Raw genomic sequence first — 27,345 nt, 5'->3', positions numbered from 1 at the left:
GCCACCAGGGAAGCCCTTGAATGCTATTTTAAAACAATAAAAAGAAGCAGCATTTGGTGAATTTACTATGCCCGAGCCACGAGTTGATTTATTCCATCTCAGAGTTACCGGCACCATGCCTCTTGACTTAATCGAAAAAAACATCTCAGTGAAAAATGAAGGAATCTTTAAATGCTGCTGAACATATAGGCATACTATATAAGGTATATCTGACAGTTATTGAGCTTCTATTACAACAAAAATAAAATTACTGGTGGAAGTGCTACTCAAAATGAAAACTAGTGCTGTGATCCAGTAAAAATAATTTTACAGTTCTTGTGACTATTATTTGAAACATTTTCAGTAGTCTTTTCTACAGGACAATGAATACCAATAGTGTGATCATCAGTTGATATCACCATAGCTGAGTTATTTCTTCTTGAGTGATATATCTCTTTGAGTTTCTGATGTAAGATTTCTGACACACTGATTTACACGTTTTGAGGTTGTCATTTTTTTTTTCTTTTTCCAGCATAGAAATTTCTGCACAGATGTCACACATAATTCCAACCTATACCCCTTTACTTTTTTAGAATTAAAAAAATTTTTTTTTTTAATTCAGGTCAGGGCTTCCCTGGTGGCGCAGTGGTTGAGAGTCCACCTGCCGATGCAGGGGACACGGGTTCGTGCCCCGGTCCGGGAAGATCCCACATGCCGTGGAGCGGCTGGGCCCGTGAGCCATGGCCACTGAGCCTGCGCGTCCGGAGCCTGTGCTCCGCAACGGGAGAGGCCACAATAGTGAGAGGCTCGCGTACCGCAATAAAAAACACACAAACAAACAAACAAAAATTCAGGTCAGCAGCATTTAGACTCTAACATTTTAACTAATCATATTTCTAGTACTGAAGACTGAGCCAGACAAAGACCAAACGGACCTCTGAAGGTGAATACTGGTGTATCCCATTACCAAGCAAGGCTGAAAAAATGTAAAATAAAGCCAACAGGAAAAACGAGTAATAAACTGAAATAGGGCATTGCTAAGGCAGTTTTCTGTCTATCACACCTATATTGGAGTGGAATCCAGATAAATATCGCTTCTGTGGAAGGGCCCTCCCCTAGAATTACCTCTTAGAACCTACCAGATATTGGATTTCCCCACTGATAAATTAAAATTATATTAAATATAATCTTTCTCCTCTTCCTTTGCCTGTATCTGGAGAACTAGACCAGCAATCCCCACCTATTTCTGCCAAAATTTATTTCAACATTTATTTCACATAACACTGTGTTAGATGAATTTCAGATGAATTATCTTTCCATAGGTAAAGCTAGCCTGCTTTTGAAATTCTGCTAGTGCAGAAATAAAAGAAAATTTTAGAGTATTTATAAACATATAAAAATTTATTTTTGAAAGATCAAAGGAATTTTTATACTTATGAAATTGTAACAATGAATTATAAAGAGAGAATAAGTTGAAATAAGAAAAACTATATGAGATGCAAAAAATTATAAAATTTAATAAAAATAATTGTGGTAATAAAAATAATGGATTAGTTACAGAAGACAAATCTGGAAGCAAGAGCAAACACCAGAAGGAAATTTTCCCAAATCAGAGTATTTCTAAGGAAAGGAATAAAGAAAAATTAAAGTGAGGGTAAAGGGGGACAGATTAAGGTAATTTGACTCATGTATGATAGGACTATGGGAGGCAAGAACAGAGCAGACAGAGCAGAAATAACAGAAAGATATACACATGAAAACTTTCACTAAATTAAGGTGTATATTAGCTGGCAGATTGAAAGTAGCTTTGAAATCCTAGGAAAAATTATGTTAGATAAATAATACTTAGGTATATCTTGGTGAAATTTTATTTTATATATTAGTTTCTTATGGCTGCTGTAATACAGTAACACAAACTTAAGGTTTAAACAATGGAAATTTATTCTTTCACAGTTCTGGAGATTAGAAATTTGAAATCGGTTTCATTGTGTCAAAACCAAGATGTCAGCAGGGCCACCTTCCCTCCATAGGCTCCAGGGAAGAATTTGTTCTTTGTCTCTTCTACTTTTGGTGGCCGCTGGCATTCCTTGGCTTGTGGCTGCATCACTTTAAACTCTGCCTCTGTGGTTACATCGCCTTCTCTTCTGTGTGTCAAATCTCCCTCTGCCTCTCTCTTATAAGGATACATGTTATTGCATTTACTGCTCACCTAGATAATCCAATATTATCTACTTCTCTCAAGATCTTCAACTTACTCACTTATACAAAATTATTTTATGCAATATAAGGCAATTGTTACAAGTTCCAAGGATTAGAAAATGGCTGTCTTTTGGGCTTCCATTATTTAGTCTGTGAGTTATAAGTATGCTTGCATGTACGTGTAAATCTAGCAAACACCCAAACAAAAGATATAGATTATATGCATAAAAACAAAACTCTAGTTGCTCTTAGACTTTCATTCTGTAGAGAATTCTATGGAGTTGAGAAAAATATATTTAAATGGTGATATTATAAATTCAATGAAATAATCATTTACTTGTGAGGACACCAAAAGATTTTCTCAACTATAAAAAGGCTTGGTTTACTTCTCCTGAGGAAAAAATTGTGTTGAATTACAGATGAATGGGAGACGAATCAAGGTTAGAAACTTAAGGATAGGGAAGTCATTTTATAAAGGTCTGGCAATAAGCACAGACCTTTATAAAATTGACAGACTTAAACGTCAAATGAAGTCTCAGGGCTGGAGTGCTGGCTTGGCTCAGTCCAGATTTACACACAATCTCTAGGTAATTTTCAGTCCTATGACTTTATATACCATCTTTATGCTGTAAACAACTTAATTCATATCTCTAATTTAGACATCTCCCTACTACTCTACTCTCATTTAACAAAGTGTTTCCTTGGTTTCTTTCTTAGAGACCACATAGGCATCTGAAACTTAGCATGCCCTGAACCAAACTCTTGTTTCTCTGTTTAGATCTGTTTCTCTATTTAGACCTACAGCTTTCCCTGTCTCAGAGCATGATAAATCCATTCAACCAGTTATTTAAGCAGAAAATCTTGTAAAAATCATTGTTTACTCCTCTCTATCTTTTGGCAAATCTTGTTGGCTATGGCTTAGAAATATAATAAATATAATACCTCTTACTTCTCGACAGGTACTAACTAAGCTCCAGCCATTCTTTTCTCTTGCCTGGAATAATTAAACAGCTTTCTTTATGCCCATTCTTGCCTTTGTATAGTCTAGCCTCCAAGGAACTAGAGTGTTTCTGCTAAAATAAAGGATGATCGTGATTATGTTACTCATCTGCTCAAAGCCCTGTGATGGCTTCCTATCTGCCCTTCTCCTCACTTCCCGCCCCATTTCCTACCACCTTCCTCTATTTCCTCCAGTAGTTTAGATCTCTTGCCTGTTCCCTAAACACAGTAAGTGAGAAGATCTCCCCAGGGCCTTCTCATTTGTTCCCTCTGCCTGAACTTAAGTGGGACAGTGTCCCCAAACATTCCACTATTCAAATTCTTTAGGTAGGATCCAAGCCAGACTCAATTTACTAAAACTGACATCCTTGGAGGGATAATGTAATGTGATAAATCAAATACTTTTCATTAAGACATTAGCATAGGATAGTTGGAATTTTTGTTCTTCCAAGGGATAGTGAGTCAAAAAGAGGTTGAAAAGATGATTGAAAGACACCCTAGAAAAAGAATGTTTTTCAGGCATTGAAAAATATACATGAAAAAGTAGAATTCCATATAGCAGTGCCAACGAATGATCAAGAACCTTAGGTGCTCTGGAATTCGAGGCATTCCTTTGTAGCCTTCAATCTACTCTAAGATAAGAAAATTGCTGCCTCTCTAACTGGCTGTAACACCAGATGACCTGAGAGGAAGGACATGGTATTCACTCTCTGTCTTTGAAAACTTCAAAAATCTTAAAAGAAGGACTAGTGTTCTGTTAGAATTCTCACTTAATATTTTGCACATGACTTCAAAGAGACAACTCCAAAGGAGATTATTAAAATTTTATCTTTCATGGTTATGTGAAACTGTTAATTCACTTACCAAAGAGAATATCATACACATATTTGGTTTAAAATTGAAATGCCACAGCAGATGTTAGCATTTGAGTTTTTCACTCACTTATTACCTTGCACAAAGATAGTAACTTCAAAATTAGCATATTACAATGTTGTAATACAATGATAGCACATTTCAACTAAAGAAAACCAGTAGAATATCTTTAAAGGCAGTGGGGGGAGGAAGAGTCCTCTTAGACTAAAACTAGAAAGTCCTCTTGTTTTGTGCCTGGGGCTATAGACTAAAGACTCATTTCCACTGATGTGGTGAAAAATAACAACTAAACCAAGTTTTGTTCCTCCTGTGGAAACTGTCTTTAAGAAAAATAATATAAAATTACCTAGAGTGCCTTCAAAGGGGTCCTTGCAAGTAGGATTCCTGAAGTTTAAGCTATTCTTCATGATAAATTTTTTTCTGAGAAAATGCTATTTTTTGTTCCCAAAGGCCTAACAGCATAATGAAATTTGCATTATAGATGTATAGGCAAATCTTTTATTTCACCAGTGACTCCTAGACCACTGTACAAGAATCTGTATCTAATTTATTTTTTCTTTTCTTTTTTTTTTTTTTTGCATTCATGAAAAAGAAAAGGAAAGAGGAGAGGAAAGAAGAGAAAAAAAGAAAAAACATCCTACACATAAAATGGGGGAATCCATTTGTTTACAGCCATTCTATCAGGAAAAGAGTATGCCCATGAAAATTTAAATTTGATGTGGAAGGGAAGAAAAAAAATACTATGGAACATTAAGAAATGCTAAAAATGAAAAATTCCAAAAACTTGAGATTAACACGAGAATGAAAATTACCATCTGCTTAAAGTGTAAAAGATATTAGAAAAAATACTAAAAAATAGATAGTCAACACCTCATAAATTCAAGTTTTACTGCCCTCTTCACTAGGGAATCACTCTTTCAGAGGAATATCTGCTGCAAGAAAACATTTGTATTTTCCTGATATGATATTGATAGTAGAATATTAATATAAATGTGAATGTGCCCTAGGCACTTTAAGAAGTGTTGAATTTTGGTTTAGGCTATGAAAGCAAATAGTGCACTGAACAAAGTTCAACAGTCAAGAAAGAATTTATATAAGACTACTGCAATAGGGGAGAGAGACTGAACTCAACTCCCCTGAAATAAAAGATGTGAATGTTTCTAAGTTTTGAGGTGAGCTAGTGAAAAAGTACTGGAGGACTTTGGGGGAGGGTTGACCAGTGGGATGTGTCAAGCTTGTAGAGTTATCCTACAGTTTGAAATGTTTTCTTCTGGGATTAAGCCATCTGTGGCTGGTAACTGGCTCCCAAAATAGTTAGGCTCCTACCTTCCCATCAAGACTGAGAGATGGAGGCACTATCTCTTATAATGTTTAATTGCAAAGTAATAGTTCCCAGATCCTTGAGAAAGACATTTCCTGGGTAGTAAAACTGGCAAGAGGTCAAGAGGCTGGGAGATTTATATACATTTCAAAGGGACAGAGAAAGAATTTACAATTGCAATATTTCTGAAGCAAATTCTCTAAGAAACTGGAAGTCAGAGGCCCACAGCTGGGAAGAAATCTGTCTAAAAGTTAGTCAAGCTGAGGGGAACAGTAAGGCTATCTTGGTCAAGGCAATGGCTTTGAATTTATATTCCAGGTTGTATTAAGTATACTAGTAACCCTCCCTTTAGTTAAAATTGGGAGTGGCTATCCTAGATAGATGATAGATAGACAGACAGATGATAGACGATAGATAGATAGATAGATCGATAGATGATAGATAGATAGATGATAGATCATTCTCTTCATATATTCACTTCAAGGATTATAGAATGCTTAACACTGTTACATACATTTTTATAGTTTATTATCCAGAGACTTCTTTGATAAGTTTCCTCCCCTTTTCTCCCTGAACCATTGAAAGAAATCAAAAACAATTAAAACAGAATGGAAGGTCTCACTTCAGAAAAACAAGGTAATACAGTAATTACCTCAAGCAAAAGACTTCTGCAAATTCTTCTGAGGAGAAAAAAAAAACTCTTAGTACTCACCTACCTAGTTTAATAATCATTAAGTAATTAATCCCTAACAACATCTCTTTTTGAGCCTGGCAAGAATGATTATTTATCCATATTTTTGAGATTGCATAAGACAGTCAATACTCTTTACATGAAAAGTGCAATGGAAAATGGGAATTAAAGTTCTGATTCCTATCTTGAATCTGAATTACTATTACTAATTATTGTCAAGTGAAAAAATTCTGGTTTCGCTCAAACCAAATGATGATCTTCTGTAATAACTGCAGTTACATAAAACACTGTAAAATATTGTATGTATTTTATGTACTCTTTCTAATTTTTCAAACATACCTCTCAAAGCATATATTTATGGTAAAAATGACATCCTGAAAAGATAACTTTCTGGTGTGGAGGTCATAGAAAACAAGTGTGCATGCCAAATTTATTTTACACATTCAGTAATATCTGTTACAGTTCCTTGTTCAGAGAAAAACAATTAGGTCCTCAGATATCAATATCAAGTACATTTCTTTCTCCTGCCAAACTGCAAGGTTTTTGTTTGTTTGTTTGTTTTGTTTGTTTGTTTTTGCGGTACGCGGGCCTCTCACTGTTATGGCCTCTCCTGTTGCGGAGCACGGGCTCCGGACGTGCAGGCTCAGCGGCCATGGCTCACGGGCCCAGCCGCTCTGTGGCATGTGGGATCTTCCCAGACTGGGGCACGAACCCGTGTCCCCTGCATCGGCAGGTGGACTCTCAACCACTGCACCACCAGGGAAGCCCTTCTTCTACTTTTTTAATGCTTCTTCCTGGCTCTCTGAGGATTCACAGTGCAATTTTCCTGCTACACAAAGGAACTGAACTTGGCTGTATCTCATCCTCCCATCCATTCACTCAACAAGCACCTACACAGTGTGATGGCACTTTGCAAGTAGTTCCCAGCTGTGAATCTAGAGATGAATCTCACAATATCAAGGCACTGACAATTAACTGCCTTGGAAATTTGGGTTTTTTCACTTTTCAGAGTAACTATAAAGGATTAAACCAGGCCAAGAAAATGGGCAATGTCTGGAGAAGAAAACAGCCTTTGTTTTTTTTTTTTTTGGTGAGATAAATGAGTTTTTGTGTTGTGTGTGCATGGTTATTTGTGTTAGCATTCACTTCTAAAATCACTGTCACTCCTACTGCTTTATTATCGTCTCATCAATTGATAGCTCTAATGATGAGATTTCAGACCAGGGATAAAGACAGAGTAAAGCAAAATAAACTCATGGATAAAAGCTTCAGAGTAAGTCAAGAGGTATTCTAGTTAAAATTCAAGAATGAAGCAATTGGTTGTCCAAGGTAGGACAAAGTGGTCCATGGGATCTTTTCATATGACTGGATTTGTCATATGAGGGAGGTTACAGGTATTCTACAAACATTAGTTATGTTTTCCTCATTATTGCTCTCATTAAGAGAACTTTTAAAGGGTCTTTAATGCTGTTGAACAGGCATCATCCAGTTATTTCATATGTAAGAGGGTTCTACATAAAAAGGAGGCTCAAGTGATTCAGAAAACATAATAGATCCTACGAGAATGGTACCTGAAATGAAGATGGTGGTGTAGAATGGAAAGCCAGATAATTTGTCTATCCTGTGTGGTTTTTTTCTTCATCTCAGGATGAAGGAAGAAATACAAAGCGAAATGTCCGTTTACAGCAGCACTGAAATGAACTAACTTGGCTTGTATAACAGCTCTCTTTAATCAGCTGAATTTGATAAAATGCCATGATCTTTGAGTGACAAGTTGATGAGGATGGCAGACCTATGTTGGATCTAACTATAGATATATTTATGACCAATGAATAATGAAACTGCATTAACCAACAGTCTACAGACCAATAGATTCACTTTATCCTATCCTGAGTGCTAGTTTTCAATGTTTAATTAGCATAATCAACAGTATTGCCCTTTCCTGGGATTTAAAATCCCCTGACTTCTCCCCTTTAGTGAAAGACAGTGAATTTATTCATGGGATGTGTTCTCTTGCCATTCAAGTTAGTAAATGCAACTTTGTAATTTTTTAAATTATTAAAACAATATAGTTGGTCTGCAGAAAGTGTAATCATTTCTTTTTTGGAATTGAACAACTTCTCTACTAAAATCCTGACATTTCTGGGTCCAGACAAGGGTTCCCTTATTCCAGATGGTACATGACTTCTGAAATTGTTCATTTAGACTTCTGCTCATCCACATTTTTTAATTTTTGAGTTACCGGAAGAGTAATTTACATGTGGGCATGTTTGAGGAGAGTTGGGGAGTGGGGAGGTGAGGAAAAAAAGAGTTGAAAGAATGAGGAATATAATTTGAGGACTCCAAGCATACATATTTTTAAAAATACAAAATATAAATAATTATATTCTTTTACATTTTGTCTCTTGGTAGTAACATTTTGTTTCTATCATAAGGTGTTTCCAAGTGGCCAAGTCTGTTATTTTAAGATTCTCTTAAATATATAAATTCTCTTGCCTTTATATAAAAAAAATCAAAGCAGCCAATTATTTTCTGTTTGTTTTAATATATCATATTAACATTAAATGCATAAATTAATTAAAGGAAGAAATATTGTAAATTATAGTATCTAATGTTTCAAGACCTTATCCATTTTTAAAAGATACCTTTTATGAGTGGTAATAAAAATAAAGTTGAGACTGGAAAAAGAACACAGATACTTCTTAGGGAAAAAAAAACATCTTAAAGTTATTCAGGAAAGAGAGTTTGAAGCTGCAAATTGTTTTAATATGCATATAATTAATTGTGAAACTTTATAATGTGAAATTTAATTAAACTTGTTCTAGCCATTTAGGTTTTGAAATGTTAGGTACAATAATAAGTGAAAGATGTGAGAAATCGTTATTATCCTTCTGGCATTTTTGTTTCAGCTATATAGTAGCTTTCTTACCAGGTGTGTAAGAGAGCCACAGATATTTTTGCCTTGATCTACAGGAAGAAGAATGTTCTATAAAGGGTAAATCTATTAATTAGAGACCTGCACAGCTTTCTTTCTTGCTAGTGTAGTCATTAAATTGATTTTTCCAGTCCATCATGTAATTGTTCCACCGATGGAATCCTGCTTTCCATTCTCGTTCTGCTTCATCAATATTTCCTGTAAAACATGGAATGAGTTGTATTAATCTAAATTTTAATCTCTGTTTACGTTCATTGAAAAATAATTTTGATTGCAGATGCCGTTTTCTCCAACGGCACAGCAATGTTTATTTTTTGTTTTTGTTTTTTTGCTGTCTGCGGGCCTCTCACTGCTGCGGCCTCTCCCATTGTGGAGCACAGGCTCCGGACGCGCAGGCTCAGCGGCCATGGCTCACGGGCCCAGCCGCTCCGCGGCATGTGGGATCTTCCCCGACCGGGGCACGAACCCGCGTCCCCTGCATCAGCAGGCGGACTCTCAACCACTGCGCCACCAGGGAAACCCTACAGCGATGTTTTATTCATTATTTATTATCAACTTCTCTCACTACCTGAAAAGATTTTAATTGAATTTTTATATATTATATGAAAATGCAAATAATATATAGGTACAAAATATATATAACATAAATGCAAAAAAATCCGTTCATGTATTATGTCAAATTATGTTACATTACATATATTTGCTTTAGTTTCTGAGAAGATGCATAAATATTATTCTTCTCTTCACTCTCCTAGGCATAGCAAAAATCTCATTTAATGCATCTCATTTACATATATAATTATATAGTGGAGTATTATTTCTGATTTAAATGTTTATATATGAATATTTATTAATGCATAAGGAGAACTTTGTAATCGGCATTCTGTATAGATTCTACACTCATCATATATCAATATATTTTAACTCCAAACAATGCCTGGTCATTGAAAGCAACTTATTGAAACTATTGTACTATATGATAGAAGTTTATTAATTGCTTTGCAAATTAGAAGGATGATTAAGAAAATCTCCAGCAATTTGCAAAGTATATGTATGTGTCAGGGGAGAGGAGTGTTTATACCAGAAATAATGTGAGACAATGAATCGAAAAGGGTTTATGTACTACAAAAACCTTGAAATCTTGATTTATTTGAAAGTGTATTATATTAAAGAATAAAGTCTGTGAACAACAGAAAATCTTAAATTACAAACTTTTAAAACCGTATATTTATGTTCCTAATATAAATAGATATAATAAAGCTAGAAGATAGTTTATTTAAATCTATAGGTATTTTATACATTTGTAGTTCTTTTACTTTTTAAACTTTTAGGATGCTGAGCTATAGTCATTGAATTAAAAACAAAATTTTAAGTGATTTCAACTATTGTGAAAATAAGAACTGACAATTTTTTTTTTTTTTAAGAAGATGTTGGGGGTAGTAGTTTATTAATTAATTTATTTATTTTTGCTGTGTTGTGTCTTCGTTTCTGTGCGAGGGCTTTGTCTAGTTGTGGCAAGCAGGGGCCACTCTTCATCGTGGTGTGCGGGTCTCTCACTATTGCGGCCTCTCTTGTTGCGGAGCACAGGCTCCAGACGCGCAGGCTCAGTAGTTGTGGTTCACGGGCCTTGTTGCTCCGTGGCATGTGGGATCCTCCCAGACCAGGGCTCGAACCTGTGTGCCCTGCATTAGCAGGCAAATTCTCAACCACTGCGCCACCAGGGAAGCCCAGGAACTGACAATTTTTTAATGTATACTTTTCAGTTAGGAATTTTCTAAAATTATAAATTTGTAGGATGTTAATTTGGAGAAGAAAGTTCATGTGATCTCATACTACATTATAATGTATATGAAAAAGTGCCTTCACTCATGTTATCACAATGGAGCACATTCAGTGATTTGTTTTTAGTTTATATGAAAATCAAAATATTTAAAACATTTGTACAGCCATTAAGAGATCCCCTGTAATTTAAGATATATTTAGGTCTCAAATGTTCACAATGCTTGGACATTGGATAAATATTTAAGAATTTATACAAAAATGTCCTATTTTTATGTAAAATGCCTTTTAAAAGTCAATGGCTATAATTTTTTGTGAATAAAAGAATTTTTCTGAAGAGTCAAAACCATTAAATGTGGAAGAAAGATGTTAAATATCATACCAAATTATCCACTTTTATGTTCTTTTTTATGATAATTAAATGCTGTTTTAAATGTTATTTACACAAAATAAGGACTCTAAAATTCTGAAAAAACAAAATTTTTAATATAACAAATAAATGACTGGTAATTTAGCATTTAGATCATGAATTTTAATATTTAGAGAAAAGGTCTTATATCTGATTTTCATTTCCTCTTCATGGAATGATACCAAATCCATTGATTCATATAAATATAAATTTATTTCCTTATGTGTCATAATCAAATATCTATACAATTTAGTTATTAAAATAGTTTACTTTTTAGTGCACAAATGCTCTGTAAACCTGAGTACATTTTTACTTTAGAAGTACTGGACATTGAGACAATAAAGTTCAAAACATTTAATTATTTTCTAACAGTATCCAAAGGAACTGAATATACCATAATAAAAAGACAATAAGAAACCTGAGTCCTTTGTCATAAGTCAAAACCAAAATTAGAAGTTTTTCTCCTCCCCCTCCTTCTTTTCTTCCTCCAAAACTGGAACACTACTTAAGTGGCTATAGATTTATCATCATCAGTGAGATGTAGATCTATTTGTTTTGTAGTTAACAGGGTGCTGCAGTGTGAAATAAAGAAAAGAATATCAGTATAGGCTTTGGAGTGACATGGGTTGAAATTCCAGCTTGATCGATTATGGTATTAGTGACATAAAAAAAAATTCTTAACTTTTCAAATTAGTTTTCCAAATGTAAATGGAGTTAGTAATCCCTATTTTGCAATGTTGCCGTGAGGGATAAATGAGATGGTGCTTACATTGTGAAATCAAGTTATATGCATCTACGGGGAGCTCTGGAAATGAATTTACTGCCCTTGTTATAAAAATTTATTCCTAACTTTGCTCTTTATTGAATCAGTGTATAGCTAGATCAATACCAGTAGTTCATGAACATATTGACACAACTTTTTCAGGACTTTGGTGACCTTCATTTTGCCCACATTGTGTCTCATTTGGGGGAAAATCAGGCTCTCTTCCCTACAGAAAGAGGGATAGTAATGAAACTGTTTTTTTGTCTTGTCAATTAAAAAAGGGTGAGCAATATTTCACCAGAGCTGAGTCTATTTAGCCAAGTCTGAGGAGTTAGGACAGAACATAAGAGAGGTGAGTCAACCCCAAATAGTTATTGGAGATGAAGTTAGATGACATTACATTGATATTTAATGGTGCTGAACATTTTGATTAAAAAATAACATATTTCCTGTACTTTGAGAGTTCATTAAAAATATCTTCTGTCTTCTTTACTTGCTTATTTTCCTGTTTGTCAACTAGTTATTAAAATTGCAAAGGATTTCATAATTCTTTATGGAGTAGATCACAAACTTACTAGTTGTCCTTTTATAATTTTTGGTGTATGGTGAGACAGTAGAATGAACTACGATAAACTCAGGCTGGGCTTTCTGAAGACTTCATGTACTTTTACAGTGAAACAAATAGATCATTTAATTTGATTATCAAGTTACCCAAAGCCTTTGTTTATTTGTTCATTTTGTTTTGCTTTTAACAAAGAATGGAAAACTCAAATATGAAATCAGCAAAACTAGCTTGATTTTTTTTCTTCAAACCACCTTTGCACTATCTCTTTTTTGTTTGCCATTCTTGCTAAATGATTAGCAAAATGAGGTTCCAAAGTGACCAATCCAAGTGGTATCTCAGCTCTTAAATTTATATGTGGTCTTCTTTAGTTGTAGCAAGCAACAACTAAAGAACACTTTGGTTCATGATTTATTCAATGCTTTGATTCATGATGTATTCAAAGGTCAAAGGAGGAACCACCGGATCTGATACTTTTTTTTACTGGGAAGATGCGAAGGTTAAATATTTTTTTCCTTTAAATAAATTTACTTTCTCAATTTTAATGAAAAATATTGATATTTTATTGACATTGAATGCCTCATTTCTCTACTTCCTTTTCTTTTTTCAAATGATTATGAGATATTGTGGAGTTATATTCTTAGTGAAAAATCTGAATTTGATAACAGTTGAAACAAATATTGTATTTTATTTCTTGCAGGTGTATGCAATAACAGCCTAGCTGTGTGCTGAAGTATAGTCTGAAAGTTAAGTGCTAGAATTTGTGTGTTTAAACAAGTCTTAAGGATCATTTTATTTGAGAATATTTATTGCTCAGTTGTAAACAACTGCTCAAATGGTACTTATAAAGTCTATTGGGCTTCCATCGTGTGGTAAACATTTCTAATGTTTACCACATTTCTCCTTTTAAGAAATCCAGTCACTAGTTATTTTTTGAAATTTTCCTTTACTTGTAAAGTTATCTTTTTTTTAAAAAGTAATATTTCCATAAAAACTTCAGCCCAGGTCATCTGAATAACTCCAATTTTCAGAACATTGAAAATTAAAATGTTTGAAGTTTTGTGACTTGAAAACTATAAGGTATGGTAAGAACATATTTTCTTAATCTTTTAGTCCCTTTATGTTTATAAAACCTAAAAACATGGCATTTCAAAGTGGTTCTGTTTGTTTAAATGTAAACATTTTTATTATTAATGAATACATTGTTGATGTTATAACAATTATATCATGCATTTACTTTAAATTTTATTAAATATATTTCATATAACTCCTTTGGGGGAATTATCTGAAAAAAATACTGCTAAAATATAAAGTTATGTTTTCAAGACACACTGGAAATATCCCAGAGCAAGGTATGGTATTTCCATACAGCTCAGTGTTGCTTACACTAGAAAGTTGTTCAGCCTTGTGTAGGATGGAGCAGCATCTAGCTAAAAATTTAGGAGTTTGTTTATTCAACCTGCTTTATAGTAGTTGAGTATTTAGAGATAGAGATTTTGAAGTACATTTTCAAAAATTACTGAGATTGAAATTTTATTTTACCAACAAATACATCACAGTAGACCACATTAGCTTGAACCAGAATGACTCAGTTTGGTTTATAATAAATTAGTCATTTAAAATTTGCCCCTACCCCACCTTATTTCCCTTCAAATTATGACCCTCTCATTTAAAAATATTTTAAGTAACAATTGAGAATATGTAGTCTGTGATTTGTTAAATGGTACCTCTTCTGGTCTCTTGGCAGATTAAATGTGTTACCTCATTGCTATTCACACCCAGAGGACACAAGGGCAGCACTGTAGTTCTGCCAAGGGATGCAGAAGCCCATCTCTGATATATATTGTGCCACCCAGCATTTAGTGATGCACAGAGAACTGGTCTATCAATAATGTTTCCCAAACAGATGAGTCCATAATTATAATTTTGGTGAGTAAGATCTGAGAATCAAAAGGCATATTAAACAATCAAATACAACTCTGAGATGTCCATATTTGCCTGAAAGTAACTCCTAACGGCTCTAAAGAAGAAACTAAAAACATCTACTGTATTGTGATATCTAGTATGTAGTCTGAAAATTGCGGAATGTTCTGATGAACAGAATGGTAAAGTATAAAGGAACTAGTTAGCGATGTGTCTGGTGATTGAAAGTCAATTACTTTTATTTGAAAAATATGGAAAATAGACCTGAGGAGCCACATCAGTTATAAATAGCTGACATTAAAAAAAAAAAAAAACAGGCAGTGAATTGTATATGTATGTCATTTTTCTCACAGAAAATGTGATCATTCATGTTGGTCATTCAAGTTTAGCCAAATATCTTCTTACCAATGAATTCTGAAATAGTAGGATAATCTGAACAATTTTCCTAGTATTTCCTTATACAAATCTAAGTAATCACTTCCTGAAGAGTAGTTAACTAAATTACTACTTTTTTATTGTATTATGTAATATATGTAGGTGGTCTTAAATATCTCCAAGCTTAGAATATTTAGAAATATTTGGATTGTGTTTTTAGATATGTAAATTTTAGATATTTTTTCCCCCTTAGAAATCAAGGGTTTTACTATTTATCACTATTTTTTTTCTTATGAGTTATCTATTCCATACATATTAGTGTATATATGTCAATCCCAGCCTCCCAATTCATCCCACCACCACCACCACCCCCGTCACTTTCCCCCATACGTTTGTTCTCTACATCTGTATCACTAAATTTGTTTTGCCTCTTTTTGAGTATAAATATATAAAATACACAATTATACATTATTTATTTTATATATTTATTTTTTCATTTATCCATTAGTTAATTCCACAAAAATTGGCTGAATAGAGAGAGTGCCCTATTTTAGTTCCACTGCTAGGTTTCCTGTTCCTCTAGGGAAAAATTCCTAGTTTTGCTTTCTTTATTTAACTGCTAAGGTGCTGCTTATATAGTAAGCCCTCAAAACATATCTAAACTTGATGGAAGAAGGTTGTTAAAATAATGTACACATTGGAATCAATTAATTGTAAAGTCACAGATGAACATTATCACTGTGCCATGAATAGTCTACCTTTTCCCCCTTTTATATAATCCATAACCAATTATTTAACCAAATACTAAAACAAAACAAAACAAAACAAAAAACAACACACACCTGTCATTTCCAAGACTTTGGGAAAAAATAGTGTCCAGAATCGGCACTGTTGAGCACGTAGTTTAGTGTATACTCTTGGTGACTCTGTATTCAAGGTTAAATATTTTTGTTCATTGCTTTTGAAGACAGGCCATCTTGTACTATTGTTTTGGGTCCCATTTGGATTTCTAAAAAATTAAAGAGAGACATTATAGTTCTACTGAAATCAAAGATAGATTAAATATATATATATATATATATATATATATAGTTCTCAAAAAACAATAAGAGCTTTTAAAAAGTCAGGAAAATTGTGGAAAAAGAAAAATTGTGGATTTGTTTGATGATGTCAAGCATAAATGAACTGGGTTGAATATTTTCAGCACCTTGAAGCACTATGTTAGTTAAAATTGTAGGAATTAAAATTTAAAGAAGAACTTATTACACACATTTCTGCTTAACATACAGGGAGAAAAATATATTCTATTCTAGAATGCTTATATTTTCTTCACACTTAAACATGTGTTTAAATTTGGGACTGATTACACATTTCCTTAGTATGTAATAACCACGTTACCCTAGGGAACTGCCCTCAGTCTCATTTTTAAGTTGATCTTACATTCTTACAGATGTGTTCACTGATTAAAAATCTTTCAATAATTCCCCAGTGAGTTAGTTCAATAAAGGTTAGTGAACATGCTGCCACCCACATTTCCAAAATTACTTTCAGGTATTCTCTTCATGGGCCAAACAACAGGAATTAGGGACAGTTCCTTAGTGATTCCCTCCTCTATTTTACCTCCTGTCTTTGCCTAGCTATTACTTGTGCTTGGAATTCCTTCATTTTCTAACATCAGGAGTCTAGAACCTTCAGATTCTCTTTTTTGTGCTGATGTTTCCCATATCTTTGTGATTTTTAAATCAGTAACACTTGGCTCTATTTTTCAGAAATTTATGATTTTTGGTTCTTTTGTACCTTGTAGGACTCAATAATATATTATTGCCTAGGTCACACAAACAGAAACTCAAAGAGTAAACATTCTGGAAGTGACTCTGTCTAGATAGTCACTGGTGAGTCTAAAGATTTTTCTTTAATATATTTGTATGCTATTATTATGAGTCAGACCCTGCCTGGGCTCTAGAAACACAAATAAATATGGAAAACATAGTTTCCCTCAGGGAATTTACAATCAAGGACATCCATGAAAACAAAGAACCAACAATATATGGTAGACTAAATCAAGCATAAACAAAGGGACAAAAATTGTCAGAAGAGGGAATTATCTAAAGGAATGCAATTTTAGCTGAAGTAAGGAGAAAAAATAAGGAATTGAACCAGAAAGAGAAGTTTGGAGTGCTAGAGAAAGGGAACAGAATTAACATAGTATAAATAATAAATGTTCTCTTAGTTCAAATAGCAATGAAAAAACTAGTTTTCTTGGATTCTAAGATAGAGGAGATCCTTTTAGAATTATAGCTTTAGGATATAAGTGTTATAGCAGTAAGATCTGACAGCCTAGGAAAATGGTTTAGACTTTAGCTTGTAGGCATTTACAATTCTTGAGGGATTCTTTGCTAGATGGTTTATTGTGTACATAACATTTTAGAAATATTGACCCGGAGGTGGTATCTAGAATAATCAAGAAACCTAGAAACTAGTCACAGATACTTGTATCATAAAAGGAAGACTAAAGTGATAGGGATAAGTAATTCATTCCTTTCTCTTAGATTTGTCTAACTTAAGCAAAGTCATATAAGAAAAACTCCAGTTGAACTTTTCTAAAAGTTTAGCACACAGAATTCTTCATCATTCAAATACCTTCTGTATATTATTAATGGATAGGAAGTTGGGAGTAGTGATAGCAGTTACACTTTTTTTTTTTTTTTTTGGCCGAAAGCCTGTGAACCCCTAGAATTTGGAAAGCGAAGCAGGCATTCATCCAGCTTGGTTAACTAGAGGCAGATTTTGCCAACAAGAACTTGTGTTGAATAAGTACCATAAATTCCTAATTTATCACAGATGCACAAATATTCAACCATGATTCAGGGGCTGTAGAGATAAACAGCTTCTTGATGAACTAGTTGATTTTATGTAGGAGTTGGATGATTTAATAAGAATTATTAATAACCAGAGCTATTCAAGCCAAGCCAATATCATAACAGGATTGAAACCGCTTGCTTTAGGGTATTATTTGAAAGAGGTCAGGAAGAAAATTTCTCCAGATCACAGATGGCACACTTGTCTAGGTGAATTATGTAGTCTTTTTCTTTTCTGTTAAAGCTTTAGAAATGAACAAGTACAGCTGCTGGAGGCTGGATATTAAACCAGGAGAACCATTGGTCTGATTCGGTACAGCAATCCTTATGTTCCTAAATTGCCCACTTTCCTTCTAATTCCATTCTAATTAACTTATGGCACCATTTTAACTGCACATTTATTTCTGGCTTCTGCAAATGGTGACTTAAATAGAGCTGACTTGTACTTGAGTTCAAGAGCGAAACACTAATGGCACTGCCAGTGTTCATTTAACAAACTTTGTCCTATGAAATAACTCATGAGATTCCAAATTGTAATTCAGAGATAATAAAATTCCTTTGCCTATGGATGCAGATATAGTTTTCAAAAAGTGATTGAAATAGCTCTTGAAGTGATGAAGCATTTTACTCTATAATTGCAGAAACCTCCAAAGACTCTAAAACTTAACCAGAGACATAATTCTCTTCCTATTTGTATCAATTAAACACTTTGTGAAATACAGTATAATTCCCAGATACAGAATTCTGAAACACTATATAATTTTAATTCCAAAATTATAAGATAAATTTAAACATCTTGAGTTTATTATTTTTCAAAAATATTTTCTATTCTGGTTATAAAATAAAGACCTCAAAGTGACAATACTTAACACTTTCCATGAGATAAAGAAATCTCTTCTCTTTTTGTTACCAGGTTCTTTTCCCAATTTGTGGTATACAAAAGTGGTCTAACAGTCATCCATTTCACTTTTCCTCTGTTGTAGGATAGAAAAATTTTAAGACATGGCTTATTTAACTAAAAAAGCAGAGTATCTTTCAAACTGTATTATAGGAAATTACCTGCTTGTCATTGGTATTTGGGCACAGATTTGATAATTCATTTTATGAAGAAATTCTTTAAAAAGACATTAATTTACTCAGGATGCCAGGTATGAAGAAGTAGGATGCACTCAACTTCATGAATCAAGTTTTCTTTGAATTACAAATTCCAATATTGCCTACCCAATCCTAACACAGGACTTAAGATTCCCTTTAAGAATTCAGGGACAGTTATTTCTCTTTTTTTTTTTTCTCATTTGAAGAATTTGTCTTTATTTTTATGGGATTTAAGTAAATATCAGAATTATTAAAGGTGTGTTCCATTTGTTTCTTTAGCTTTTTAAAAATTTCCCAGGACCACAGACATCATTTGTTCTTTCTTTCTGACAGGCAGCTCACTTCACCTGTCATCTATTCAGTCCCTCTAAGGTGGTCAAGCATAGGCATTGACAATTTTATTTATTTATTTATTTTTGGCTGCATTGGGTCTTCGTTGCTGCGCACCGGCTTTCTCTAGTTACGGCGACTGGGGGTTACTCTTTGTTGCGGTGCGTGGGCTTCTCATTGCGGCAGCTTCTCTTGTTGCAGAGCATGGGCTCTAGGCTGGCAGGCTTCAGTAATTGTGGCACGTGGGCTCAGTAGTTGTGGCTCATGGGCTCTAGAGCACAGGCTCAGTAGTTTTGGTGCACGGGCTTAGTTGCTCTGTGGCATGTGGGGTCTTCCCGGACCAGGGCTTGAACCCGTGTCCCCTTCATTGGCAGGCGGATTCTTAACCACTGGGCCCCCAGGGAAGCCCAGCACTGACATTTTTAGAAGGTGAAACTTCTAACTATATTTTGTGTTTCCAAACAGTTGCCTTTGGGTCCACCTTCTTCTACTTTGAGATGTGTCCTCCAGAGCTAAGGGTTTCCCTCGGGCCGATTGCCGCACCGCAGGTCTAAGGCCCAGGTGTCCAGTCGACTTTATGAATGATTAAAGTGGTTTTGATCTCCTCTGTTAGACACCTGTGTCTGTCTCCCAGCTCCAAATCACATGCCGCCTCTGGGAAGCCTGTCTGGCTCTCGTTTCCCATCCCATGAGGTGACATCTCCTGTCCTGCTATAATTTCTAGGAAGTCCTGGGGAAGCAAACACTGTGTCCTTACGTTGGTGTATCCTGGTAACGTACCCTGACACTTAGGCAGTGCAGGCAAGCTCTGCTGTGACGTCAGATAAGGAACTTCATTTCATGTGCCTCGGTTTCCTCGTCTGGACCCTGAGATGGGGCCTGGCGCTGTGTGTGTTCCGTGGGAGCAGGTGAACCACCTCTTCTAGGTGGGCATTTTCAGCTATTTTGACTATGTATTCACTTGTCCTGTTATTTTGGAGGCTCCTTTAGTCCAGAGCTGTCAGTAAATTCCACTTAATCCTCTTTTCTTCCCTGATTTCCTTTAAACAGGCATCCTGGGCTGTCTGGTAAGGAGCAGGGTCATGAGAACTGTAGCATTTGGTTGCTTGGGCTTCTGCAAACAAAAACCTCAACAAAGAGTAGCTTAAAAATAAAGTTTTCTTTTTTCCTGACACTAAAAGGACAAAAGGAGGACAATTTCCAGTTTGGTCGGGTCAGTGACTTACAAGCATTTGTTACCCAGGATCCAGGCCTTCCCCTCTTCCCACTTGGTCATTCTCAGTGTGTCCGGGGTCCTTGAGTGGCTTCAGGAATTCTGGGTGTCCTTACTGTATTCCTTTCTGTATTGGTTCAGTTATCAATCTCTGCAACTAGTTTTTTTTTTTCTTTTTTTTGCGGTACGCGAGCCTCTCACTGTTGTGGCCTCTCCCGTTGCGGAGCACAGGCTCCGGACACGCAGGCTCAGAGGCCATGGCTCATGGGCCCAGCCGTTCCGCGGTATGTGGGATCTTCCCAGACCGGGGCACGAACCCGTGTCCCCTGCATTGGCAGGCGGACTCTCAACCACTGCACCACCAGGGAAGCCCTGCAACTAGTTTTTAGGATGTGTGACTACATCTAACTTTAGTAAGATTCTTGATCCCCAGCTTCAGGGCAGGGTGGCCCAGTGATTCACTGAGTTTATGGATCGTGGGTTTTTCCTTGCAACTCGAGTCACATTTAACCAAAGCAAATCTCTTCTTCTTCAGTGTCATCATTTGTCAGAAACGTAGACCTTAAGTGGGAACCCACACACAGGACGACCCTGTGTCCTGGGGGGGCTCAGGGGTGACAGGGAGGTGCCTTGTGATTGCGGTAGCTGTTAGGGGTCCCCTTCAGAGCCTCTGTTCTGTGATCCTGGCCACTGGAACAGGTTTCAGAGGGGAGCATCAGGCCCATGCCCCCTTCCACACAGCCTGGGGGCCTCTGCCAGACACCTCAGTGTCCACGTATCTGCCTTAGCAGATTCCTGCTAGTGTTGGAGGGTCTTCTGCAGAGGCGAGGGGTGGCTATGTCCCACTGTGAGGACAAGGACACTGGAAGCAGAAGCTTTGGGAAGCACTCCCTGGTGTAAGCCCCCCCAGAGTCCGCCATCAGCCCCACGAAAGAGCCTGCGTAGGCTCCAGTGCCGGGTTGCCCCAGGCCAAACAACCAGCAGGGAGCCAGAGACAGTTATTTCTAACTAAGATATACAGTGATTTTAAAGTGAATATATTTTAGAGTGCTTTACAGTCTAGTAAAATGAAGCCATGATTAGTAGTTGTAAATTGAAAGGCCACCTGAAATATTCCACAATCATAAGAGTGCTAAAGGGATACAGTATATATTGGATAATTTCTTAAATATGCACATATTCGTGGATTTATATTCCATGTCATGTCATGCTTAAATAAAACTGTATTTTTTTTTGGGGGGGGTGAGGTAGAAAAGGATAGTTTTATTACTTTGCCGGGCAAAGGGGGACACAGTGGGATTTTGCCTTCAAAAACTATGTGTCCACAAACAGTACTTTAACTTAAAGAATAGAGGGGTCATAAGAGAATCTGAATTTAGAGATTAAATCCATTCTTTCATTAAACAAATATTAACTGAGAGCATAGCATTGAAACTGTGCAACTCAGATTGGGAATTGAACCCACATTCTTTTAACTGAGATCACACACCTGGTCGCAGGACTTAGTGAAGCTCAGGTTCTTGATGTCTCATCACAGAAAGTATTCAGTGAGAGACAAAGTGGTAGGTAAGAAGTGGATTTATTTAGAGAGAAATACACTCCACAGATGGAGTGTGGGCAATCTCAGAAGGCACCAGGGTATGGGGTTGTCAGTTTTTATAGGGTTGGGTAATTTCATAGGCTAATGAGTGGGAGGAGTATTCCAGCTATTTTGGGGGAAGGTGTAGGAATTTCCAGAAATTGGCCCACCACCCACTTTTTGACCTTTATGGTCACCCTTGGAACTGTCATGGCACTTGTGGGTGTGTCATTTAGCATGCTGATGTGTTACAATGAGTATACTGAGGTTCAAGGTCTAGTGGAAGTCTGCCATCTAGGACCTATTTGGTTCTAATCAGTTTATGTTATATCCTCGGGCTATGTCATTCTTTTAAAGTTGTGCCCTGCCCCCTTCCCTCCTGTTTCATTATGTCAGGCTTGTTTGAATCACTGAAGATTCAACAAAAACAAAAAAGACAGAAATTCCTGCCTCTTACAGTTTTCATTCTATGAGAAAGATAGATGATAAAGATGAAAATAAAGGAAAATGTATAGTATGTTAAACAGTAATAGCTGCTAGAAATAATAATAAAGTGGAGAGTGGGGATGATAGGAAATGAGTATATATTATTTTGTGTGTGTGTGTGTGTGTGTGAAGGGGCAGTGGTGAGGGACTGTATAATAATGAATTCGATTGGCCTTTGTCCACATTTCCTTGTGAGATAACCCCTAAGTCTTTGGAATTTTTCAGTGTACTTGATAGTTTATGCTAACAAGGTGACTCATGTTGTGTACATGATGGCTTTTGCTAATGCCATGACTCAGGGTGAGGCTGCTCACACTGATAATTTTAGGGAAAGAAGTATCCTCACCAGAAAGGCTAACCATGTGATTAAAGGGTTGGGACTTTGAACCAAGTGATATCATCCTGATCTCCAGGAAGGAGAGGAGCCTGAAGATTGAGTTTCACCACTTGGCCAATAATACAATCAAACATGCCTTTATGATGAAACACCAGTAAAACTGTGAACCTCAAGTTCAGGTGAGCTTCCTGGGTTGGCAATTCTCCATGTGCATATTGCCACAATTTTTTTTTTATGATAAAGAAACTGGATTTTATTTTACATGCCATCAGAATATTTCAAAATGTTTAAGAGCGTTAAGTGAAAAGATAAGATCTATGTTTTATTGTGTGAATTTTTGAATTTTATTTTATTTTTTATACAGCAGGTTCTTATTAGTCATCAATTTTATACACATCAGTGTATACATGTCAATCCCAATCACCCAATTCATCACACACACACAACCCCCACCGCTTTCCCCCCTTGGTGTCCATACGTTTGTTTTCTACATCTGTGTCTCAATTTCTGCCCTGCAAACCAGTTCATCTGTACCATTTTTCTATGTTCCACATATATGCGTTAATATACGATATTTGTTTTTCTCTTTCTGACTTACTTCACTCTGTATGACACTCTCTAGATCTATACATGTCTCTACAAATGACCCAATTTCCTTCCTTTTTATGGCTGAGTAATATTCAATTGTGTATATGTACCACATCTTTTTTATCCATTCGTCTGTCGATGGGCATGTAGGTTGCTTCCATGACCTGGCTATTATAAATAGTGATGCAATGAACATTGGGATGCATGTGTCTTGTTGCATTACGGTTTGCTCTGGGTATATGCCAATTAGTGGGATTGCTGGGTCATATGGCAATTCTATTTTTAGTTTTTTAAGGAACCTCCATACTGTTCTCCATAGTGGCTGTATCAATTTACATTCCCACCAACAGTGCAAAAGTGTTCCCTTTTTTCCACACCCTCTCCAGCATTTGTTTGTAGATTTCCTGATGATGCCCATTTTAATTGCTGTGAGGTGATACCTCATTGTAGTTTTGATTTGCATTTCTGTAATAATTAGTGATGTTGAGCAACTTTTCATGTGCTTCTTGGCCATCTGCATGTCTTCTTTGGAGAAATGTTTATTTAGGTCTTCTGTCCATTTTTTGATTGGGCTCTTTGTTTTTTTTTTTAATATTGAGCTGCATGTGCTGTTTATATATTTTGCAGATTAATCCTTGGTCCATCGATTCGTTTGCAAATATTTTCTCCCATTCTGAGGGTTGCCTTTTCATCTTGTTTGTAGTTTCCTTTGCTTTGCAAAAGCTTTTCAGTTTCACTAGGTCCTATTCGTTTATTTTTGTTTTAATTTCCATTATTCTAGGAGGTGATCAAAAAAGATCTTGCTGTGATTTATGTTAAAGAGTGTTTTTCCTATGTTTTCCTCTAAGAGTTTTATAGTGTCCAGTCTTACATTTAGGTCTTTAATCCATTTTGAGTTTATTTTTGTGTATGGTGTTACGGAGTATTCTAATTTCATTCCTTTACATGTAGCTGTCCATTTCTCCCAGCACCACATATTGAAGAGGCTGTTTTTTCTCCACTGTATATCCTTGCCTCCTTTGTCATAGATTAGTTGACCAAACGTGCATGGGTTTATCTCTCAGCTTTCTATCCTATTCCATTGATCTATATTTCTGTTTTTGTACCAGTACCATATTGTCTACATTACTATAGCTTTGTAGTATAGTCTGAAGTCTGGTTCCAAGCTCTGTTTTTTTTTACCTCAAGACTACTTTGGCTATTCAGGGTCTTTTCTGTCTCCTTATAAATTTTAAGAGTTTTTGTTCTAGTTCTGTAAAAAATGCCACAGGTAATTTGATAGGGATTGCATTAAATCTGTAGATTGCTTTGGGTAGCATAGTCATTTTCACAATATTGATTCTTCCAATCCAACAACATGGTATATCTTTCCATCTGTGTCACCTTTGATTTCTTTCATCAGTGTCTTATAGTTTTTTGAGTACAGTTCTTTACCTAATTATGTAGGTTTATTCCTAGGTTTTTATCATTTTTGTTGCAGTGGTGAATGGGATTTTTTCCATAATTTCTCTTTCTGATATTTCGTTTTTAGTGTATAGGAATGAAAGAGATTTCTGTGCATTAATTATGTACCCTGCAACTGTACCAAATTCATTGATTAGCTCTAGTAGTTTTCTGGTGGCATCTTTAGGATTCTCTACGTATACTATCATGTCATCTGCAAACAGTGACAGCTTCACTTCTTCTTTTCCAATTTGTATTCCTTTTATATCATTTTCTTCTCTGCAATGGCAAGGACTTCCAAAACTATGTTAAATAATAGTGGTAAGAGTGGACATTCTTGTCTTTTTCCTGAACTTAGAGGAAATGCTTTCAGTTTTTCATCATTGAGAATGATGTTTGCTGTGGGTTTTTCATACATGGCCTTTATTATGTTGAGGTAGGTTCCCTCTATGCCCACTTTCTGGAGAGTTTTTAATCATAAATGGGTGTTGAATTTTGTCCAAAGTTTTTTCTGCATTTATTGAGATGATCATATGGTTTTTATTCTTCAGTTTGTTAATATGGTGTATCATATTGATTGATTTGCATATATTAAAGAATCCTTGCATCCATGTGAAAATTCCCACTTGATCTTGGTGTATGATCCTTTTAATGTGTTGTTGAATTCTGTTTGCTAGTATTTGGTTGAGGATTTTTGCATCTATATTCATCAGTGATATTGGTCTGCAATTTCCCTTTTTTGTCGTAGCTTTGTCTGGTTTTGGTATCAGGGTGCTGGTGGCCTCATAGATTGAGTTTGGCAGTGTTCTTTCCTCTGCAAATTTTGGAAGAGTTTGAAAAGGATGGGTGTTAGCTCTTCTCTAAATATTTGATAGAATTCACCTGTGAAGCCATCTTTTGGACTTTTGTTTGTTGGAAGATTTTTAATCACAGGTTCAATTTCAGTGCTTGTGATCATCTGTTCATATTTTATATTTCTTCCTGGTTCAATCTTGGAAAGTTAAACCATTCTAACAATTTCTCCATTTCTTCCAGGTTGTCCATTTTATTGGCATAGAGTTACTATAGTAGTCTCTTATGATGCTTTGTATTTCTTCAGTGTCTGTTGTAACTTCTCCTTTTTCCATTTCTAATTCGATTGATTTGTGTCTTTTCCCTTTTTTTCTTGATGAGTCTGGCTGGTAAGTTTAATCCATTCATGTTTAAGGTAATTATCCATATGTATGCTCCTATTACCATTTTCTTAATTGTTATGGCTTTGTTTTTGTAGGTCCTTTTCCATTTTATCAATTTTGTTTATCTTCTCAAAAAAACAGCTTTTAGTTTTATTGATCTTTGCTATTGTTTTCTTTGTTTCTATTTCATTTATTTCTGCCATGATCTTTATGATTTCTTTTCTTCTACTAACTTTGGGTTTTGTTTGTTCTTCTTTTTCTAGTTCCCTTAGGTGTAAGGTTAGATAGTTTATTTGAGATTTTTGTTGTCTCTTGAGGTAGGATTGTATTCCTATATACTTCCCTCTTAGAACTGATTTTGCTGCATCCCATAAGTTTTGGGCTGTCATGTTTTGTTGTAATTGTCTCTAGGTAGTTTTTGATTTCCTCTTTGATTTCTTCAGTGATCTCTTGGTTATATATTAACGTATTGTTTAGCCTCCATGTCTTTGTGTTTTTTCAGTTGTTTTCCCTGTAACTGATTTCTTATCTCATAGCGTTGTGGTCAGAAATGATGCTTGATATGATTTCAATATTCCTAAATTTACCAAGGCTTGATTTGTGACCCAAGATGTGATGTATCCTGGAGAATGTTCTGTATGCACTTGAGAATAAAGGGCAATCTGCTGTTTTTGGATGGAATGTCCTATAAATATCAATTAAATCTATCTGGTCTATTGTGTCATTTAAAACTTGTGTTTCCTTATTAATTTTCTGTCTGGATGATCTGTCCATTGGTGTAAGTGAGGTGTTAAAGTCCCCCACTGTTATTGTGTTACTGTCAAATTCCTATTTTATAGTTGTTAGCAGTTGCCTATGTATTGAGGTGCTCCTATGTTGGGTGTATATATATTTATAATTGTTATATCTTCTTCTTGGTTTGATCCCTTGATCATTATGTAGTGTCCTTCTTTGTCTCTTGTAACATTATTCATTTTAAAGTCTATTTCATCTGATATGAGTATTGCTACTCCAGCTTTCTTTTGATTTCCATTTTCATGGAATACCTTTTTCCATTCCCTCACTTTCAGCCTGTATGTGTCCTTAAGTCTGAAGTGGGTCTCTTGTAGATAGCATATATATTGGTCTTGTTTTTGTATCCATTCACTGAGCCTGTGTCTTTTGGTTGGAGCATTTAATCCATTCATGTTTAAGGTAATTATTGATATGTATGTTCCTATTACCATTTTCTTAATTGTTATGGGTTTGTTTTTGTAGGTCCTTTTCTTCCCTTGTGTTTCCCACTTAGAGAATTTCCTTTACCATTTGCTGTAGAGCTGGTTTGGTGGTGCTGAATTCTCTTAGCTTTTGCTTGTCTGTAAAGCTTTTGATTTCTCCATCGAATATAAATGAGATTCTTGCTGGGTAGAGTAATCTTGGTTGTAGTTTCTTCC

The 27,345-nt window shown here is 35.5% G+C and overlaps 1 protein-coding gene across 1 annotated transcript in view; it reads right to left on the bottom strand.

Moving 5' to 3' along the window:
- Positions 1–8,541: 8,541 nt before the first annotated feature.
- Positions 8,542–27,345, bottom strand: part of BCHE (butyrylcholinesterase) — an 88,384-nt gene continuing 69,580 nt past the window's right edge. The window contains exons 3-4 of the mRNA XM_060010006.1: positions 15,651–15,817; positions 8,542–9,195 (exon numbers count right to left, since the gene is read on the bottom strand). Of these exons, the coding sequence (XP_059865989.1) occupies positions 9,071–9,195; positions 15,651–15,817 (292 nt within the window). The 3' untranslated portion in view covers positions 8,542–9,070. The remainder of the gene's footprint in view (positions 9,196–15,650; positions 15,818–27,345) is intronic.

This window comes from Delphinus delphis, chromosome 4 (assembly GCF_949987515.2).
Source record: "Delphinus delphis chromosome 4, mDelDel1.2, whole genome shotgun sequence".
Lineage (NCBI taxonomy): Eukaryota > Metazoa > Chordata > Mammalia > Artiodactyla > Delphinidae > Delphinus > Delphinus delphis.
Note: the sequence above shows the minus strand (reverse complement) of the source record. Positions and strands in the feature narration are given on the sequence as shown.